This window comes from Saccopteryx bilineata, chromosome 2 (assembly GCF_036850765.1).
Source record: "Saccopteryx bilineata isolate mSacBil1 chromosome 2, mSacBil1_pri_phased_curated, whole genome shotgun sequence".
NCBI lineage: Eukaryota > Metazoa > Chordata > Mammalia > Chiroptera > Emballonuridae > Saccopteryx > Saccopteryx bilineata.
Window position 1 is genome coordinate 57103330 of NC_089491.1, and position 22184 is coordinate 57125513.

At 38.9% G+C, this 22184-nt stretch overlaps 1 protein-coding gene across 6 annotated transcripts in view; it reads left to right on the forward strand.

Annotated features, from left to right (window-relative positions):
- The first annotated feature begins 2159 nt into the window (after window positions 1–2159).
- The window catches only part of TRPM3 (transient receptor potential cation channel subfamily M member 3), a 542782-nt gene continuing 522757 nt past the window's right edge, over window positions 2160–22184 (forward strand). For 3 of the 6 annotated variants that reach the window (XM_066257103.1, XM_066257105.1, XM_066257106.1), the window contains exon 1: window positions 2160–2484. In XM_066257103.1, the coding sequence (XP_066113200.1) occupies window positions 2308–2484 (177 nt within the window). In that variant the 5' untranslated portion in view covers window positions 2160–2307. The remainder of the gene's footprint in view (window positions 2485–22184) is intronic. The other 3 variants (XM_066257107.1, XM_066257108.1, XM_066257104.1) reach the window with 2 other exon arrangements.

Below are 22184 nucleotides of genomic sequence, written 5' to 3' on the forward strand. Positions count from 1 at the left end.
TGACTTTATTATCTGGTATATAAGTGTGCACAATTGTACTTTACTTACTGGAAATTAATGGTAGATTCTGTCCTCAATAGCAGCACATGCTGCCTAGAAGGTAAATCATGGTACAAGAGACTTAGTATGTACCAGGCACTGTGCTTAAGTCCTTCACTGATATTAACTCATTAATCTTCACAACAGTCCTAGGTGTGTGATTTTATTTGTGTCTTTTGTTTTATAGATGAGGACTCTAAGGCACAGAGTAGGTGAGTAAATAGCTCAAGGCCAGGGTCAAAATGAGAATGTGAACTATGCAGCCTGATTTCAGAATTCATTGTGTTAACGACTACATCAGTGTCATACCAAAGGAATAATCTGAAAGAAATGCTGAGCATTTCTTCTTCAAGATCTTTTTTTTTTTTACCTCAATGCTTTTATCAGGTTAAATCACCAGCAAATTGAGACAGTGGCTTTATTGCTCTGGCCTCCTTACTTATGAAAAAAAATAGGAAAGAAGAGAAAGCTTATCTTTGTAGTCTGGTAAAGTGGTTTCAATTGTAATGTATTTTAGGGCTGTTACTAATTTCTCAAGACCTCAATTGCTTAATCTGTAAACTGGATATAGGACAATAGCATCTACTTCATAAGATTGTCACCAGCATGAACGTATATAATGCATTTAGAGTGCCTAGCACAGTGGCTGACATGTTAGCTGTTATTTTTTTTTAAGCTACCTTTCATCCTGTATGGAAATAGAATGGTGACAAAAAATAAACTCACTGTATAGGAGGTCTCTTAAAATAATGCTGTTTAATAGAAGATTATCAGATGCATGAATTTTATTATACAAGGCAAGTCAACGGTTTGGATTTCACCAGTTGACTAGATTTTCTGCAACAGTGTCCTTAGATTTGGAACACGGGACCATTGTGAGGGAAATAGTGTTGTAGTGCAGTATGCCAGGTGTTTATTACACTCTAGGGAGCATCCACATTTTCCCAAATCCTGAATGACAGCAGGTTCCCTGTACATCACATCTGCTCTTACCCCATTCTTCTTCAGAATGCGTAGTAGTCATGAATCTGGGATTTACCAGTCTCTTCAAGTTGATTAGAAACAAGAAATAAGTATAGTCATATGGAGGGATATAGAGAGAAAAAAATAAGTAAGATAGCAATGTTTTAAGGATGTGGGCATTCTCCTGGGTAGCAGTCAGTCACCTGCACCCACTGAGTTCTGATGTCTGGGAGCATGGGGGAATTCAAGTGCCCAGCCACCGAACTTCACTACTTTAACTGGAATTATCCGATTTCTACCTTCAATTCGAAAAACTCCCCTTTATTCTCTCACCACAGGATCTCTAAAGACAGTATATGCTAACACAGCAACTCTCTCTTAAAGCCATCGTTAAAAAATGATGGGGGTGGGAATCCACTTCAGGAAACTCCATCTTTTATAGAAAAGCATTTCAATTGGCACCTCCAGGGTTAAACTTTTGTCGCAGAGGAAGAGTATCAAGTAGCTTTCCAAAAGGGGAAAACCCCCAATTTAGAAACTGCCATGTTTAAAAGATAGACAAACATACACTAGTTTACACTGCTTTCTATGAAAGGAATAACTCACAGCTCCCGGGGTGTATGTTACTTTGCTTTTCTTTCTGCCGTCTGTCATCTATAGAATGTACATATCAGGGTGAGGACTGTCAGTCACAGTTAATAAAAAACCCCAGAACATGACTGAGATCCTTTTTAATATAGATCCATTTGACAATGGCTCGCAATTTATTGTCTCATAAATCAAAAGCAAAGTGTTTATCTTGTCATTCAGAGGCATCCCTTCTCCTTCTGTGTCCTAGCCCCTCCCCCTGTGCCAGTTTCCAGCCCCTCAAAGATGCTTTGTGCAAGAAAGTGCAAGTTCCCCATTCTGGCTTTATTGATGTTCCCTTCTCCTCTCTTCCTGGCTCCCCCCCAAACCAAGCGAACAGACCAAATGCCCCGGGTTCTCCCCCAATGCCTGCCCTGCATTTACGGGGAGGAGAGCGGGAGAGGGAGCGTGCATTCTGAGCAGGCTGCTCTGACTCCGACCACAGGCTGTTTCGTGCAGGCTGCCCCTCTTCCTCAAAACCGTGCATCCCCTCCCTGAAGCAGCAGGCAGTGTGCCTCCATTCAGACACATTTGGTATGCATGAGCACGGCTGCAGGCAGAGGGGAGGTGGCTCTCTCAAGAAGGTTCAGTGGCTCAGGCAACGCCACTTGACTAGTCTCCCAAGTTCCAAGAAGCCTCTGCCCTGATGGAATTTGCAGATGTGAAGATGACCATGGGATGCCAGGGTCGTGGGGGACTATTTATTTTCTAGGCATTGCTCAGGTTTGCAGTTTCTGGTTTTTCTGGTGGAATTTTGAAGGGGTCATGAATCAAACTGATGCTCCTCGACCCCTAAACTGGACCATCCGGAAGCTGTGCCACGCAGCCTTTCTCCCGTCTGTCAGACTTCTTAAGGTACTGTAACTTGCTGCTTTGAATGGCTCTAATCGTGCTTTTCAGGTCTCAATGCCCAACTTCGCACTCGGGCCAGGACGCACATTTTGGGGAGCAGAAATGCATGCAGTGCTAGCTCTGTTGTCCGTGGTTTGAGAGGGGTTCTCAGCGCCCCTCACCCCATGGTATCAGGGAGGAGCCGATGGTCTGAGCCACATTAGAGAATGAGATTATGGTCGCAGAGAATGGGCTTCCTGAGTGCTTCCCCCACCCCTCCCAAATATCCCTAAAATAGAATTAATTAACTTCTTTGGGAGGGTGGGAGCAGTAGTGGAAGTGAAATCTTTTACTCCCCTGTGTTTGGCTACAGGGCTTTTTTTCCCTTCCCTGGGGAAGCCCTTCGACCTAGTTTCCCTTTAAATGGAACCTGAGAGAACAAAGGATTCTCCTCATTATTTTAAAAGTCCTGTGTCCTTAGGTGGTTGCTCAGGTAAAGACAAAGAATAAGCCTCATCAGATTGTGACTTTTTTAGTGTTCTTGATTATTTTTAAAACTGTGTGATAATTTTAGTCTCCTAAGTGAAGTCAGTAGTGGAAAAGTATTGTTAAATATATACTGAACGTCTGCCTCTAGCTCTCTTGAGCTCTGAGTTACACAAAAGAATGGTACTACGTACACCTGAGCAAGGATTGCTACCCTGTGCCTGCAGCCCTCCTCCTTCCAGAAGCAAATCCATGAAAGATACTGAACAAGCCCCCACAGCTTCATAATAATTTGCCTTTATCATGTGCCTTGTAGGGAAAGAGATGCAAATGCAATTTAAAGGGTGCAGAAATCAAGTATTCCCACCCCCCCTAGGAAAGAGTACATGGTAACATTTATTTGGGAAAAGAGCTAATTTCTGGATGTCCCATGGCCAAGAAGTTAAAAAGCCCTGGCAAAGTTCTTAATTCTCCTTTTCATTCTAATACGATGTTTTGATTTAATGATCACTGGACATTGAATCCAATCAGCCACAATGAAAGATTAAAGAATTAGACCTGAATAAACTATACTTGCGATGATTTGTTTGTTTGTTTTCCCTGAGGCTGTGTTCTGGTTGAGTCAAGTTTGATGTGGACAATTAGTTTTGTATAGCCAAGTGGCTTTTCACAACAGAGCATTTATTACCCACCCTCTGAGTTTTCTTTCTTTTTTTTTTAAAGATTTTATTTTATTAATTCTACAGAGAGAGGAGAGAAAGGGGAGGAGTGAGTATTGACTCATATTTGCTTCACTTTACTTGTTCATTGCTTGCTTGTTGCTTGTCATATGTGCCTTGACCAGGCAACCTCTGCATTCCAGGTTGATGCTCTATCCACTGCGCCACCACAGGCCAAGCCACCCATGAGTTCTCCTTATTCTGTTCAACACAAACTGCCTCCCATGACCCATACAAACCCCTATCATTTTGTTGTCACAGTGAGGCTTTGCCTCCCCAAGATTATTAAAGAAGAAAAGCAGGTTTGGGGATGGGGACTGGAAGAAAAGCTTTTTTGGATGTAAATGCTTCTCCTGTATGGGAACCATGTGTGTGATGGGACATGAAAAAGAATGAAACCAGGGAACTAACAAACAAATATAAATTTTCCTCCAGAATCACTACTGAATCAAGGGTCTGGGGCAAAGAATGTCTTGGCAAATCCAAGTATGATTGTGAAGATTGCTTCTAACAATTTGATGTGTAATGGGAAGCATTTTCCAGTTAAAGTCAGTCATTGGCTTTACCCCAAAAGAATGCCTTTTAACTTAACACCATGATCTTAATAGGCGTGTGTATACCACCCTTGACATATTATTAAATAATTATCTTGTTTTCTAATGGAAAATGTAATTAATCATTTACTTGTCATAAAACCATCAGAGAAGTATTTGTTTGAGGTAGATTATCTTTAGAAAACCTGTCATCTTTTTTAATTAAAAGTACTGTCCATGCTGTTTATCAGTAGACATTGTCAGTAGTACACCAATACTGTTGGCATACAGTTCAAATCTACCATGCTTTATTAACATCCTTTATTAACATGGTGCTTTATAACAATTCATCCAATAAAGTACATTAGTGAGTATCCTTCCAATTCTCTCAATATCTGGAAGACAGGGTGTGTTTTACTAGAGAACTTATTTTCCAAATTGACATCTGGATTTTTGGAAGATCATAGCTATCCTAGGAGACTTCAGATATTGAGCATATTTCAAGCTCTTAAAAAAAATGAATCGGTACCGAATTCTTTCAGCAATACTTACAAAGAGATGAAAACTGCTTTTGTATAAGAGTAATTGTAGTATCAACATTCTGGATGTGGATGTTATATAAGTTCCCCCTCTTCTGGGTTGTTGCTGCCCTGTCTTTGCTTTGCAAACACCTATATATTCTTGCCTGGCTTTTCTATGTAAAGTGAAATGAAAGTTCATGAGTGATTATTTGCATCTTTTGGCCAATGCTTTTCTTGGCTTAGTCTAAAAATGAAATATTGAATAATAATAATTCTGAATTTTTTTCTTACTTTCTGTTTCCTCCCTCCCCTCACAGTCTATTGCTCTACCTCCCACACACTCCCACTACCATGTTAATTTGATGGATAAATTCTCTGGGTATCCAGGAGTCTATTGAAATCCTAAGCTAACAAACCCAAATTCTCCTATTCAACAGGTAATTTTTTTCTCTTCCAAGCATTTTTCTAATGCGAGTGCCCTTTCTAGTGCCCTTACTCAGTAAATCCACTGTGGGGCATGGTGACATGATCAAATTTGGCTAAACCCTGATCACTCACCATTTCTGACAGACTGGGCTCAAGCCAATTTTCCTTACTAGTCTTTCCTTGAAAATGTGTGTTTCTTTGCTAACTTTATTTTAGTAGCATGCTAATGTTTAGAAATGGCTTCACAACCCTGTTTTCTGTATTTCTCATTTCCTAATAGAAACAAGAACCTAAAGAATCAGAAGGGAAAGACCACTATCTGAAGCATAAATTACACCCAGTAGATGTTGGAATATACCACTTATTCCTTCTGAAAACATCTCATTTGTTGTTTTGTCCACCTCAGAGCAAATTTTGAACATGCTAACCAACTTAGATTTTGAATTTGGGATTGATTGCATTTGGAAATGAGATTTGAAAATGAATTTCTGGACAGCACATGGTGATGATAGCCAGAAGACAAGCTGTTTTCTAATAGATATATTTCAAAGGGGACCCTTTCTCAACTACTTATCTTTGATTGTTTTCTTTATTCTTCTGTGTTTCAAGATTTCATCTTGCTATTAATCACAAAAAAGTAAAGTTTGTTTCAGTGATAAGTGGTTCTTATCATATTTCATGTTCATGATCAGATCTGCCTCTGCCATTGTTTTATTTGGGAAACCTTATTGGTAACTTGTATTGAATTTGAAGATTAATCTTAGGGCTGAGAACTTTCTTTGTATTGAAGTCTTGGTGGACTTAATAAAGGAAAGGCTTCTGAAAAATAGACTGCGTCGAGGGACAGGAAAGCTCTGTACTTGTAGCATAATTTGTAACATGTTAAAGCATGTTTGCTATTGGAAACTAAAAGATCATTGGACACCAAAAGATCAGTATGATTTTAGGGTTTTCAAAGTTCTATACTGAAAAACAGTATGATTTTGCTCACTTTGAACAATGTCAGAAAAAGATGAAAGAAAATAATGAAAAGCGTAGTGATCAGGTTAGGCTACTAGATCATAAATTCTGCCCACGTACCAAAGTTTTCTACCTCTGTAATTCCATATAATGGTAATCAGTTTCCATTATATTGTTTCTTAAGCATAGCAAGATCCTAGTGACAAAATGAATTGGATTTGTCTTCTACATTTGATGCCAGGCATTCCAGAAACTGACTTCCCTTTTGGGTTCTCTTAGATTCATTTAAATTTGTGTTTTAAATTTATGACTTTCACAGTCTTCCTTAGACACTTAAAATTCTATATGTATACATGGCAGGTAAAACGATATCAATGAACCATATGCCAATAAGGAGCAGTTACGTTTCTACAGGAAGAGCGGAAACACATACCTGATATATCTGGACGTGCTGGTGAATGGTAGCGAACGAGATCAGGAAACTTGTTATTGGCCAATTCCACTAAATGCCTTAAGGATGAGAAATGAAGAATAAATTGCTTTTATGAAAACACAGTGTATTGTTAGGCAGAATTGTAAGAGCCTAGTAATAAAGAAACTTTCGTCTCATAGTCTCAGCACATCAGCCTCAGATTCCCTTTAACGGAATGAGAGAAAGAAAAGAAAATGTGCCCTAACTAAAACCCGAGAGAGAGAGAGCATTTATCTGGTGTGTTTCAAATGGTGGCTTCCACTCAGACTGCTGAACAGTGACCATGCGACTTGCCTTTTTGTGAAATGTTCCTTGGGCAGCCTGAAGGAAATTCCTGAGGCAACAAGAAATCCTCCCATCTCTGTGGAAAGTGCTGACTTTGAATGCCCTCTGTTGTGGAGGAAGAATGGAAGTGTGTGGAGACTGAGGGAGGATGTAGCTGGGAGGTCCAAGCCCAGGGCCACCAGGTTTGTCTCAAGGGAAATGGTTTTGCCTCTCTGGTAGTTGACTTCCTGCAGGGAAAGAGATACTCTGCCATCGTGACTTTACATTCTGCCACCTTTAAGGCTGCTGGTGTAACTTCAATTCACTTTGAGCTCATCTGAGCACAACTAGATTATAACCTTTTTCCTGTTCCATTGTCTAACATGAAAAAGAGGTTTAATTCTGTGGCTAACAAAAATATTCAGTAAATGTTTATTGAAGAATAAAGGAACAAACAAACACTTGAATGATATGTGAAATCCTAAGAATGCTTAGAAATCACCTGGGGAGCTTGTAAGCAAAGCAAACATTAAAGTCTACCCCAGGGGTTCTGATTCAGCAGGTAGGCGGTGGGCCCAGGACTTTGCCTTTGAACAAGCTCTCCTGTGATTCTGCTGTGAACAGATCTGGGGAGGATCCCCCATTGAGAAAAGCTGCCTTAGATGGAGCTGAGCTGGAGAGAAAGTCTGTGGAACGCCCCCTCTCACGTTGGCCTCTGGGCAGGACAGATCATGTGTTAAAACAGCGAGAACAAAAAGTTTTAAGAACAAAAAGTTTGTGGGTTTTCAGAATTGAAGCATGGAAGATTATGTACAGATAGAGAAGTAAATTGAGTTCAGTGGCCCTGTTTTGGTTTGTAAATGTCAGCATGATCAGGAACGTCCGTATTCTTTTTATTTTTGGTTTCTTTACATATTTCTCTGTATAGTTTCATGATGTTTTAACCATGCTATGTACAATTTTAGATTTTTCTATTCTATTGAATTTATGTGGACATATGAGTGTAAACTGGAGCTCCCAAAGATGGTATCCATAGTCAAGATTCTGCAGCATCCTGCTCGTGCCCCCCCTTATCGGACACTCCCTCTGATGGTCCGAGAAATTGTAGTGGTCACTGAAGTGCATGTCCCTTGAATTCCAATGGTATAATAGTGCCAAGTTAGAAGTGGCCAGTTCACGTGAGGGCCAAGGCCAAAGCAGCCATTGATGTTGCCCACAATAGGAGAGATTCCTGCTAACCGCCTGTTCTGTCTGACAATTCTCAGAAACTAAGGAAGAAAGAGATTCTGGACAGGGACAGGGGAAAAGACCATCCAGGGCTTTCACTTGGAAAGTTACATTCAGAGTTAAAATGAATTTTATATTAAAAAATATTAAATGATACCTGGTATTGAATATTAAATAAGGGAAATTGAGCTAAACAAAAAATAAATTTGACTTCTGAGCACATGAGAAAGATACAATGTAATAACTGGTGGGGTGGGGTGGGGTGGAGACAGGTAAAACAAAATCCCTAGAAGGGGGACATATAATTTTTACATTTATCATACCTAAATTTTATATTTAAAAGCACTTAGGAATTCTGTTCCAACTAGTGGCTTTTCTCTACTTCCATTATCAGAGGCATGTGCATAGCAATTTCAGTTTAGGAATAGCACTGGTAAATGTTGCCTTTTCTCCTCTAAATAATTAAAGATTTTTCAAGGTAGATAGCTAGATAGATAAATGAAGGGAGATTTTTGTTGTTTACAAATCCATTAACAGCAACATTTTATATATTGAATTGCTTTACTTGGAGGGAGATTTATCCACTAGAATGAGCTCTTGGAAGAGTGTTTTTGAAAGTGTTATTCCACATTTTAACTAGCAACCCAAATGAATGTTATGCATTGTATCATTTGAGACCATCTCTTCTGAGGTGTAACACTTCAGTGAAGAGACATTGGCTCATTAAAATTATGCCTTTGGCCCTGGCCGGTTGGCTCAGCGGTAGAGCATCGGCCTAGCGTGCGGAGGACCCGGGTTCGATTCCCGGCCAGGGCACACAGGAGAAGCGCCCATTTGCTTCTCCACCCCTCCGCCGCACTTTCCTCTCTGTCTTTCTCTTCCCCTCCCGCAGCCAAGGCTCCATTGGAGCAAAGATGGCCCCGGCGCTGGGGATGGCTCTGTGGCCTCTGCCCCAGGCGCTAGAGTGGCTCTGGTCGCAACATGGCGACGCCCAGGATGGGCAGAGCATCGCCCCCTGGTGGGCAGAGCGTCGCCCCTGGTGGGCGTGCCGGGTGGATCCCGGTCGGGCGCATGCGGGAGTCTGTCTGACTGTCTCTCCCTGTTTCCAGCTTCAGAAAAAATAAAAATAAAATAAATAAATAAAAATAAAAAAAATAAAATTATGCCTTTGCCATGATCACATCTCAGTATCTTTATTTTATTGTTAAAAATTGAGTACCCAATATCTCTCTCTCAATCTATATGGGCTCATAATGTTTCCACATCTTGATAGTCCCCATACTCACAGAGCACTGAATGACTTTTTTTTTTTTTTTTTTTTTTTTTTTTTTTTGCATTTTTCTGAAGCTGGAAACAGGGAGAGACAGTCAGACAGACTCCCGCATGCGCCCGACCAGGATCCACCCGGCACGCCCACCAGGGGCGATGCTCTGCCCATCCTGGGCGTCGCCATGTTGCGACCCTCTTGGGTGTCGCCATGTTGCGACCAGAGCCACTCTAGCGCCTGGGGCAGAGGCCACAGAGCCATCCCCAGCGCCCGGGCCATCTTTGCTCCAATGGAGCCTTGGCTGCGGGAGGGGAAGAGAGAGACAGAGAGGAAGGCGCGGCGGAGGGGTGGAGAAGCAAATGGGCGCTTCTCCTATGTGCCCTGGCCGGGAATCGAACCCGGGTCCTCCGCATGCTAGGCCGACGCTCTACCGCTGAGCCAACCGGCCAGGGCCTTGAATGACTTTTATAATTGTTTCTTAGGGGATCATGCATAGAAAGCTAATTTAAGTACTAGAAATGTGGAATAGATAAGTAATATCCCGGGATTAGGAGAAAAGATTGCATATTAACCCTGTTGACTTCAAGACATGATACATGATGATGGTTGAAGGCAGAAAAAGTTGCAGCAAAGAAAGAGCACCAAGTCTATCCTCTGTCCTAATTATTCAGCTATTGCTGGACTAAGCAGGCTCCCTCACATCTGCTCCTTTTCTTCTATACCTTCACCCAATTGCTGGAACCACCCATTCACCAAGTTGCCCAGACTGGAAAACCTGGGTTTATGCCTTTTGCTTTCATCCCTTACATAATCATCCATACAGTTCTGCTAGGCTTCCCCATAAATATGTCTATGATTCACCCCCTTTTGTCTATTCCTAGTTCCCAACACCAGTCTCCTTTATTTCTTGAGCCCAAAACATTGCAGCTGTCCAGTTCAAATTGATCCTTCCCACAGCTATCAGAATGGCTCACTTAAAATGAAAGTAAGACCAAGATGCTCCCAAGTTTGAAATTCTTCTCCTATAGAATAAAATCTAAGCTCCTTCTTGTGATGCATAAGACCCTCAGTGATATGTCCTCTACTTCTCTGCTTTTATGTTTTGTTTTTTCTTTCCTCAAGTTATGAAATTCCATAAAGCTGGGCTTTTTGCACAGCTAATTTAACTGCCTGGAAAATCTGAACCATTCCTTCTTCTAACTAACTCCTAGCTGTAGTTTAATACTCAATTCAGGTGAGCTGGATGAATTAAGGAAAAAGTTCCCTCAGTCTCCAAAACAAAAGGAAACTCTTTTTATATGCATGTCCATGGAAGTCAGTGGATGTTTCCTCATTTTTTTGTATGTTGTAGTATTAGCTCTTTTACTTCATTTGATGATCTTCTTAAAATCAGTGTATTATTTCTCAGACAAATTGATGTGTGCAGCTGTCAGCAGAGAGACTAAGGGATTTTGAAAGTTAGATGAATTACTCTTGACTAGGTAAATGTCGGAGGAAATGGATAACTGCTCTAGATGGCAGTGCTCTGAAGTCACTACTTAGAACCAAATGGTATTGTAGGATCTTGGAATTTTTGTCTAATTAAAAAATAATGTATAGCTTGTGGTGATGTACAGGGTTGGAACAAAGTTGTTTTGCAGTTGTTCATATGGAAAATAATACAGTAAGTCAAAAATAGTAAGAATAAATTCTGTGTTTCTAGTACTCACAACTATAAATCTACTTTCGTCCCACCCTGTAATTCATATGTTCCCCTAATTGAAAAATGAATTAAGGAATTGAACCAACATTTAGTACTCAGTAAAAGTGATACAGAATAGAATATGTATTCAGGAAAGAAACTGTAAGTAGGTAGCACCAGATGTCTGCTTTGAAAATATTTACTGCCCTGACCAGGTAGCTATGTTAGTAAGAGCACTGTCCCAAAGTGCAGAGGTTACAGGTTCTATATCAGGGCACTTATGGAAACAGACCAATGTTCCTGTCTCTCTCCCTTTCCCCCTTCCTATCTCACTAAAATAAATAAATAAAAAACATTTAAAAAGAAAAGTAAATATTTACTGAGGAAATTAAAATTACCTCATCTAATGAATTATGTTGGTGAAAGGGCATTTTGAAGTTTAGTGCTCTGAAAGACTTTAATATATTATTACCTTTAACAATGTTGTTGGCTGGGTTACACTGTGAATTACAGAAAGTATTATTACAAGAAAAACTACACTGTTAATCTTGCTGAGACAGTCTTACTTTATCCTTTAAGTATGCCTTTTGCAAATGTTGAGAGATAACCATGTCAGCACAATCCTATTGAAGTATCTAGGCATTTCCATTTTAGGGAAAATGTGACTTAGAATGTGTTTTTATGTGTTAGTATTAGGTTATTTTGCTATACTAGGTATCATGGATAGGTGTCAAATAGAAGTCTTAGTTATTGGGTTCCAACTAGGAAGAAATCTGACTGATGTCAAAATAAATTTCTTACAGAAGTGATCAGAATCATTAGAAAATTATCTTACTACATGTTGGTTATGAATAATGGTAGCTATGGCTGGGGAAAAAAGGTACATAATTTTTTTTGTGGGTTTTTTTGGCATAATCTCCATGCTTATCCATTTCTTTCTTCTAGTGAAAATATTCCAAAGAATGAGCTGTCACACAAATATCCTTTAAAATATTTGCTCTGTAGTGCTAGTTCATGAATAAATGATGTGTTGAACATTTAGGATCTAGTGGTTTAATTTGTAGTTGTTGAATGTTTTAGGTTAGCCTAGTGATTTTCTTTTAGAATAGAATTTTTTAACCTCAGTAATATTGACATTTGGGGCTGGCTAAATATTTTTTGTGTGATCTATCTCTTGTGCATTGTTGGGCATTTAACAATATCTTTGGACTTTACCCACTAGACACCAGGAGTACCGCCTTCCATCTCCCATTGTGACACCAAAAATGCCTCAAGAGATTGATAAATATCCTTTTAGAGGCAAGATTACCCCCTTTTGAGACCACTGCTTTAAGATTTCCCCTTGAAGATGTATTTTAAGGAGTGGGTAGGTGACTAATTTTACTGAAAACCCATTAGAGACTGCCTAGTGATGTGAACAGGATGTTTTGACTTTAGACACACTTTTTTGTGTGTGTCATTTTACAAAAGACTGAATTTAGCTTACATTTTGGAAAATACCTTGTCTAGCTCTAGTCACTAAATACAGAAAGACTAAGCAATTATTTCTCATCCTGTTGTCAATCTTCTCTTGTAAGAAAATTGAATGTGGCCAGTTTTCCTGAAAGTATTTAAATGTCTTATATATTACTTCTTTGTGAATTAAAAACAGAGAATATTTTAATTTGATTGATGTATTAAATAAAATATTACATTTCTACCAGTATTTTATTCTGTAGTAACCTCTGTTTTAAAATATTGAAGAATAATACAATATAAATTCATTTCAATGAATAAATGATGGAAATATTTTAGTTAATCAAGATGAATTATTTTGTATGATGTTTGCTCATGTGAGCAATCAAAGATTTTGAGGTAAATCTAGTAATTGGCACAAGAAGGCTATGTATTTTAATTTAAAGATTAGTATAATTGGCCCTGGCCAGTTGGCTCAGTGGATAGATCATTGATCCAGCATGAAGACAGACATCTCAGGCTCAATTCCTGGTCAGGGCACACATGAGAAGTGTCCATATGCTTCTCTTCCCCTCCCCCTCCCCCTCTCCCTCCTCTCTCTCTTCCCCTCCCCCTCCCCCTCCTCTCTCTCTTCCCCTCCCTCACCCCCTGCTCTCTCTCTTCCTCTCCCCCTCCTCTCTCTCTTCCCCTCACTCTACCCCCCTCTTCCCCTCACTCACCTCCTGCTCTCTCTCTTCCTCTCACACTCTCCCTCCTCTCTCTCTTTCTGTCCCTTTCCTCCTCCTCTCTCTCTTCCCCTCTCACAGCCAGTGGCTCAGTTGATCTGAGCATCAGCCTCAGACACTAAGAATAGCTTGGTTGGTTTGGAAACACAGCCCCAGATGGTCAGAGCATTGGCCCCAGACGGGTTTGCCAGGTGGATGCAGGTCAGGCTGGACGAAGGAGTCTGTCTCTCTATCACCCCTCCTCTCACTTAAAAAAAGAAAAAGATTAGTATAATTAAAACTAATTTTTATTATTAAATTCAGCATGATAAGATGAACAGAAAAACTAGATTTTAGCCCTAATTCTGCATTTCTTAATATTCTTGCTGAGTTACCTAAAATAGTTTTATCTTTCAATCCCTCACTTTTCTCATCTATAAAATGACAGACTTGAGTTAGATCAGAGTTGGCAAACTTTTTTTTATATGAAAGACAGATTATAAATGAATTTGTAGGTTATGCAATCTCTATCAAAACTACTTAACTCAGTCATTATAGTTTGAGAAAGCAATCATGAACAACGCATAACAGATAAATATAATTCTGTTCCAGTAAAACTTACTTCTGAGCCCTGTGCTATAGTTTGAACGTTCCTATGTTGAAATTCTAACTCCTCAAAGGTGATGTAATAATTTTAGTAGATGGGGTGCTATGTTAGGGAGGGACTTATGTCATGAGGATGGAACCCTTATGAATAGGATTAGTGCCTTATAACAGAGGCTCCAGAAAACTCCCTGCCCCCTTCCACCATGTGACGATACAGGAGAAGGCTGTCCCCTAAAGAAGAGAGCCCTCACCAGACTATTATGAAACTCTGATCTTTAACTGCTAGAATGTTGAACAATAGACTTCTGTTTTTATAAGCCACCCAGTCTGTAGTATTTTTTTAGAGTAGCCTGAACAGGCTAAGACAAACTGAAATTTGAATTTTATGTGATATCATTAAATATTCTTATTTGCATTGTTCTCAACCATTTTTCAATGTAAGAACAATTCTTAGTTTATTGTTTGTATGCAAACAGAGGGTGGAACTTGCTCTGTGGACTGCACTTTGCACACCATGAGATAATTGTTAAGGTCCCTTACAGCTCTGGTGTTCTTGGTTTAAGTAGGAATGATAGAAATCCAAAGTGTGCCCTATTTAATTTAAAACTACTTTGATAATGGAAAGAGCTTAGAGTAAATTATTTATTAATTATAACCAACTCATGCTCATTGGGGAGTGGTATGTAGTATAGTAGGCTTGCTGTCTCACAATTTAGCGCATATTCAGTAAATGTTAGTTGGGGAATGCTTCTATTTCTCTAAAAATTGAGAAAGCCTCAGTTCTTCAAAAGAATTCAGTTATTCACAAAGTAGATTGAAATGTACAGAGAATGAAAGTGAAATGATATTAAAACTTAACATATGAAAAGTTCTTTCTAATTTGCAGAGTATTACATCTAATGAACTGAATTTCATAGCAGCCTGTGAAATAAGTGCAATAAACACAATTACTCATCTTTTTAGCTAAAAAATTATGGGTTGGATAGGTTAAGCTATGTATTAGTGGACTTTTCCAACTCCAGTCTCGGAATTCCTTCTATGGCTTACTCTCTCTTAATATGAAACCGAATTAGATTATAGAGTTATGTATTGATAATACAAACACATAGGTTATTTGGATATTTGACAAAAAAAAAAAAGAAAAGGCATGTTTTCAAAGTGATAATTGACAAGATACTAAACTTTTCTGCATCTCAGTTTTCTTAGTTACAAGTTAAATAAAAATACTGCTTTGTATTGTTCAGAAATTAGTACATGTTTTGTGTTTGGCATACATTTTCAATTGATGTGCCATGGAGATACAATGGTGTGCTACAGGAATTTTTTAAAATGTAATTCCTTACTAGTAAGGGCTACTGACCTGTTTTCACTTTGGATTGTCAAATTAAAAAATGACAACAACCAACACAACAATAGTCATGTGGTGTGAATGAATAAAAATTATACCTTTTTTGGTCAGATTGGGAAAAAACTATATATTTTTGTATGCTACAGAATTTTAGTAATTAGTTTATCTGTGCCGTCAGATAAAAAAAGATTGAAAATTTCTGGCATACACTATAGTCAGTATTCAGTAAATGAGTTCTTTTCTTTCAACCTAATAAAACAGAAATGATACAATGTAATAAACTGAATTCACAATGTCTTTTGTAATATTTGGGTTAGGGAATACATTTTATTGTATTTGTCAGGGTTCTCCTGAGAAACAGAACCATTAGAATGTGTTTGTATATCAAGAGATTTATTTTAAGCAAATGACTGCCACGAATGTGAATGTGGAGTTTTGGCAAGTCTAAAATCTGATAGTGGGGATTGGGAGGCTGGAGAGTCAGGAAAGTTGTCATGGTTAGAGTCCAAATGCAATCTGCTGTAGAACCAGGAATAGCCACTGTTGCAGATGAAGTCCAAAGGCAATCTTCTGGAGAATTTCTTCCTGCTTCGTGAGAGCCAGGCTTTTTCCTATGCAGGCTTTCAACCGATTAGACAAGGCCCACCCACATTATTGAGGGCAATCTGCTCTACTCAAAGACCACTAATTTAAATGCAAATCTCATCCAAAAAACACCCACTCAGAAATACACAGAGTAATCCTCATTCAATTATCTGGGCACTATGGCCTAGGCAAACTGACATATAAAATTAACTATCAGCCTGACCTGTGGTAGTGCAGTGGATAAAGTGTCAACCTGGACTGCTGAGGTCGCCGGTTCGAAACCCTGGGCTTGCCTGGCCAAGGCACATACGGGAGTTAATGCTTCCTGCTCCTCCCCCTTCTCTCTCTCTCTTTCTCTCTCTCTTTCTCTCTCTTCTCTAAAATGAATAAATAGATAAAAATAATTTAAAAATAAAATTAACTATCACATAGATTATTGTTAGTTATATTAAAATTACTGTTTTAACTGTATCTTGTCAAATAAGAGAACTGCAGTCATGCAACTTAAGTAAAATTTGTTCTCTAAGACTAATATTTAAGATAGTCAGCAACTGGACTGGAAATGTAGCCGGCCAACACAGGGGCCCAGGCTTCTCTGTTATGGGGCCCTAGAGTCTCTTGGCTCGTCAATTCTATACTGTTGTTTTTCTGTGGACCAGCTTCCTCTAGTACGCTCTATTTTCACTGACACTTGTCACAGTGTCCAGTTCTATATGATCTTGCAGTTGCATTCCTTACACCTCACCAGTTGGTCTCTCCCATACTCCTCAGGAATCTCATGGAGTCAGATTTGGTCAGATAGTCACCTTTGCCTGCACAGGTAAGGCCAGGGAAATTGAATCAAGAGATATTAATATGGTCACAAAGACCCACTTTCCTAGCACATGAAGTGGGTGGGAGCCGATTCTTTCAGCAATGATGTAGGCACAATGCTTCACTAATTCAATTAGCATGAATTCCCTAGACACACAATAGCTGAATGGTTCTGGAAGCCACCCAGGCCTTAAGGGTACTTACTGCATGTAATCCAAAACTAAGCTTTCACTCTGCAAGTACAGATAACCAATTAATGTGTACCTTTTGCTAATCTATAACAGGAGGAAATGGACTCCCAACTACAGAACCTCATTTTAGGGGTACTGTGCAGACAGTGTTTCTGATAAGAGCCATAGAGAGCCTGGAAAAATAGTAGGTTCTCCTCTATTAGAAGAACACACTGAAATCAAAAAGAAAGGCTTTTAGAGTCCCACTACAAAATGGCATAATGATCTCCAGTGTTCCCTTAAATGCCTCCTTGAGTTCCCCACTGTTGATGGTTTCACCCCTGCTGAGAGGTCCTATGAAACTTTGAATGGGGTTTGTCAACTCTTCTGGCTCAATGAAATTGTACCATCCCGATTTTGTATCCCTGAGAAATGAAAGCAAAATCGCTCATTGTTTAGAAGTCATAACATGATAATAAACTGCATATGAGAAAAGTTTTATGTATTTTTAAAAAAATGAACCATGCTTAAAAGAGGTCTGTATAAGAGAAATTCATGTTTTAATCAGAATAATCCTGTTTTTGTCTGTGTTCTTTCCAAGGGGAAATGTTCATACACATTTAATACTGTCAGAATGAGTATTGTTTTGTCTTTAGTTGTATAATTATTCACAAGTCAAAACAAGAATATAAAATTAGCTTTCCTCCCACATTCATGTATTCATTCTTCATACCCTTATTTGTTTTACAGTCATCTATTGCAATGTGTCAGAAATAGTGCAGAGGTTCTAGAAATTAAAAGATGGAAAATACCAGGCCCCCAGTCAAAAGGAGCTAATAGTGGATTTAGGGAGACAGACAAGCAAATTGGTAATGACACAGTGGCTTGATATATGTGTTCATATTGGCGAGCATAGATAAGGGTGGCCAAAGATAGCCTGGCAGTTATACAAAAGGTAACTCCTTATCTGAATATTGAAGGTGATACCTATGGAAAGTTGAGGCAGAAAGAATATTCCAGATAAACAGTGTGGCATTTATAACAGCAAGGAAGCACCGTAAAGAGTATTATGGACGAAGTCCCATGAAAGAAGCTGAAGTATCCAGTGTAAAGGTGACGTTGTGGCCCTGGCTGGTTGGCTCAGCGGTAGAGCATCGGCCTGGCGTGCGGGGGACCTGGGTTCGATTCCCGGCCAGGGCACACAGGAGAAGCGCGCATTTGCTTCTCCATCTACCCCCTCCTTCACCCCCTCCTTCCTCTCTGTCTCTCTCTTCTCCTCCCGCAGCCAAGGCTCCAAAGATGGCCTGGGCACTGGGGATGGTTCCTTGGCCTCTGCCCCAGGCGCTAGAGTGGCTCTGGTCGAGGCAGAGGGACGCCCTGGAGGGGCAGAGCATTGCCCCATGGTGGGCAGAGCATAGCCCCTGGTGGGCGTGCCGGGTGGATCCCCGTTGGGCACATGCGGGAGTCTGTCTGACTGTCTCTCCCCGTTTCCAGCTTCAGAAAATAAATAAATAAATAAATAAATAAATAAATAAATAAATAAATAAATAAAGGCGACGTTGTGGCGAGCAGTGGGTTGAGGAGGGTGAAATGAAGCAAGGGCCTGCTTCTGGTGGTGGGTGTGGAATATACTATATATCTGTATCTTTATATTGCTCTGCTGTACAGCTCATCCTCACTTGCCAGTCTGAACAGATTAGGCTGCTCAGTTGAAGTGCATGCTGCCACCTCCTTGCCCACGGCCTCAAAGCTCTGGAGATGGCACACTGCCCCCAGCTGTGCAAATGCAGAGGAGAAGCAGGTTTCATAGTCATTTAGTAATTGTTCAGCAGCTGCAGAGTGCTCTATTAAGAGGGTTACACTGTAGGAGGGAGCTTTCCTTTTCTTTTTTCTTTTTTTTTTTGTGCCCCTGGCAAACTCATTTTTCATAGCCAAACAACTTTGCAAATGACCTCATTACAGAGAAATGTTTTCTGCTATTTTATACATTTAAAAATGTTCTCATCTGGAGTGATAATGGCCTTATGAGAATTTAAGTAAACAAAAGCAATGGTGCAAGACCTTCTTTAGCTTTGGACTTCTATAACATGGTAGGCAAAGAGAGTCACGGGCTTACTTTTCAGTCGTCAACATGGCATAGCGCAGAGACGAAGGAGTAGGTGTCCTGATTCAACTAACAAATAAGCTCTCTACAGCAAGACTGTTCAAATGTAACCCGATGTCTCTGGGTTAGTCATCCTCCCCAATCTTGTAAAAGGTTGTAGCAGGTGAACTACTCAAGTGAATTGTTGAACATCATCAAGAAAACTTTGTTAAACTGAGGAGAACATGCACACAGCAAAGTTCATGAGTTTTAATTATCAGCTTAATAATTTTTATAAATGTAATCACTTATGTGACCCCTGCTCATATCAAGACATATTAATTTTTATCACCCTCAAGAGTTGCCCGATGCCACCACAGTCTCCACCACCCCTGATAACCACTGCCAGGCTTTCATCACTTTATCTTACATTTGCCTGACTTCGAATTTTGAGGAATTACACAGTATATACTCTTGTGTCTGGCTACACACAATATTTCTGAAATTCATTCACTTTGTTTCATCTATCATTCTGCATAATCATGTTGTATGATTGTACCACACTGTTTTATCCTTTTTCCCTGTGAACAGATATTTGGGCTATTTCCCATTTTGAGCTCCTATGAATAAAGGTGCTATGAACATTCATTTAAACAAATTGAACATTCATGTGAACAAATGTACTCATCTGATTTGTTACATACACTAAAAATGAAATTGCTGGATTATAGGGTAGGCATATATTTGACATTAGTAGAAACTGCCAAAGAGTTCTTCAAAATGGTCATAACAACTTATACACCCCTTAACACAACATGTGAGAATTTTAATTGCTGCATATTCTCACCAAAATTGGTGTTATCTTTATTTTGTTTTAATTTTAGCCTTCCTAATGTTTATATAGTTGTATTTTATTGTTATACTTTTCATTAACCTGATGAGTAATTTTCACATGAAAAAATATTTGTAAAAAACAGTAACAATAGCAATAAATGTATGGGTAAAGCTGAGGAAAGAGGAAAAGAAAATCTTTTATTGAGCTATTATTGTAGTTAGAAGCCAAGATTCCTGATTTATATTCTGTCAATTTTTAATAATGAGGTAATATTATCTACAGTTTTTAGATGAGAAATTTGTAATTGAGAGATGTTAAATAAAGATAGTAATAATAGTTATTTTGCAATGTAGTTAGAAGAAATAAATGAGTTTAACATTTTTACACATCATATTTTTTTATATGAAGTACTGAGAATAGTACCTGGCATATAGAAAGCACTCAAGTTTTTGTGTTTTGAAACATAATGCTGCAAATTATAAATAAAAACAGATGAGTTTGTGGCTTTGAAGGAAAATTGGAATGTGGTAGGCTATAGAGTTCTGTAGCTAAAGTTAGCATGATGAAGTTTTACAAAATGTTGCCTATATCACTAGGGATGGATTCATATTAGAGATGATGGTCACCCTTGAAAAGTTGAAAAATGTGTCTGATTGTTCTCAGCTACAGTTATTTCATGTCACTTGATTTGGGTGGAATGTGTCTACATTTCAGAAAGAGGATATAGCCTGTCATTAACTGGGTGATGAATTCACTGTTTCCACCAAACTTCTTAGATATATTCTATGCATGAGATGTCAAAGTAAATGCTGGAAATACAAACTTGCATAGTGGTTATTGTTAGTTTTCATGGAATAAAAGAGAAGATAAAAATATCTCTGAGTGTACTCTGTTCCCCTAGCCCATATACCTAGTTCCTTAATCAATTATACTTAGTCTACTTAGGATGCTTTTGAAGACTTACTGGCTTCCAGGTTGCTACAGTTAGCAAGATCTCTGTGTTTGGGGCAGGTTTTAGGTTAATAGTTTTGTTTTCGAGGTCCCTTGGGAGTAAATTTCAAAGATTACAGTGACAAATTATTGTGCCAGTATTTTATAATTTTTTTACAGCTTTGGTGTCTGAGATCTCAGACCTTATTTGGCAGGCTTCTCAAATAAATTGTCATATTTTGACAGGTTGAAAGACTCACTTACACAGGATACTCAGGTGATAAGAGAGAATATACACCTCACTTTGTTCTAAGGTTCTTATTTTACTTTTTATGTTTAATAATTCTTACTTTATAATAAGAAAATTTAATAGGAGCCTATACTTTGTTTACAATAAGAATTCAGTAGAGCCTGACCTGGGGTGGCGCAGTGGATAAAGCGTCGACCTGGAAATGCTGAGGTCGCCGGTTCGGAAACCCTGGGCTTGCCTGGTCAAGGCACATATGGGAATTGATGCTTCCTGCTCCTCCACCCTTCTCTCTCTTTCTCTCTCTCTCTCCTTTCTAAAAATGAATAAATAAAATTTAAAAAAAAGAAAAGAAAATTTATCCCTACATTTAAAAAAAAAAAAGAATTCAGTAGAAAAACTCAACATGTAATTTATGAAGGATAGGTATTTTTAAATGACTAAAGATGTTATCCTCTTTACTTATTTACATTCTTTTTATGTCAAACATGATTAGAGGTAATAATCTCCTATTTAAAACTAAGAAAAAAACAACTTCTTTGTCTAGTTTTTAAAAAATTTGACTATATCTCAGTTATAAAAACTCAATTTTGGGGAGAGTATAATAAGTACTGGTTTATCATAAAGAGGCAAAGCATATGTGCTGGACTGAAAATCATAAATCTACTTCATTTAGTAAATACATTTGAACATTTCTTGTATTTCCAGCTCCATGCTAAGCATCTGCAATGCAAAGGTGAAAATGATATAATCTATAATTCTAGGATCTGACCAACTAATGGAAGATATTGACAATCATAATGCTTTCTAATAAAAAATATAATAGAAAAATGTTGCAGATGTTATAAGAGAACAGTTTGCAAAAAACCTAGTTTTGCTTGAGGAAAAAAAGAACCATAAAATCCATATTTGGATTGTGCAAATCTTAAAAGATAATTCCAACAAGAGGAGAATGAGGGAAAGGACATTCCAGGTGGAAAGCAGAACGCATTCAAAGCATTGCAGTGTGAGCGAGCATGGTGTGCTGGGGGATTCGAAGTTGACCAGTGTGGCTATGTCAAGTAGCCTTGAGGGAGAAGAAAGCAACGAGGCAGAAGCTAGGACAGGAAATAGGAGCCTCACTGAAATGGTCAGTATTTTGGATTTTACATCTTAAGTTGTTTCTAATATGTTCTTAGGGGGAAATGTATTTTAAAAATATTTACAGAAATCAGCTACATGGCAGAGTCTGAACTAGGCCCTGGGAACACAACAATGTACACAGATGTACTCCCAGAGCTCCAAAATCCCAAGTGGAGCTAGACCAGCATAGAAACGAAAGACAGGTGGTTCTCTTAATGGGAAGGAAGTTGAGAGCTTAAGGGAAGGGGCTTTGTTTTGCTTTGCCTTTAA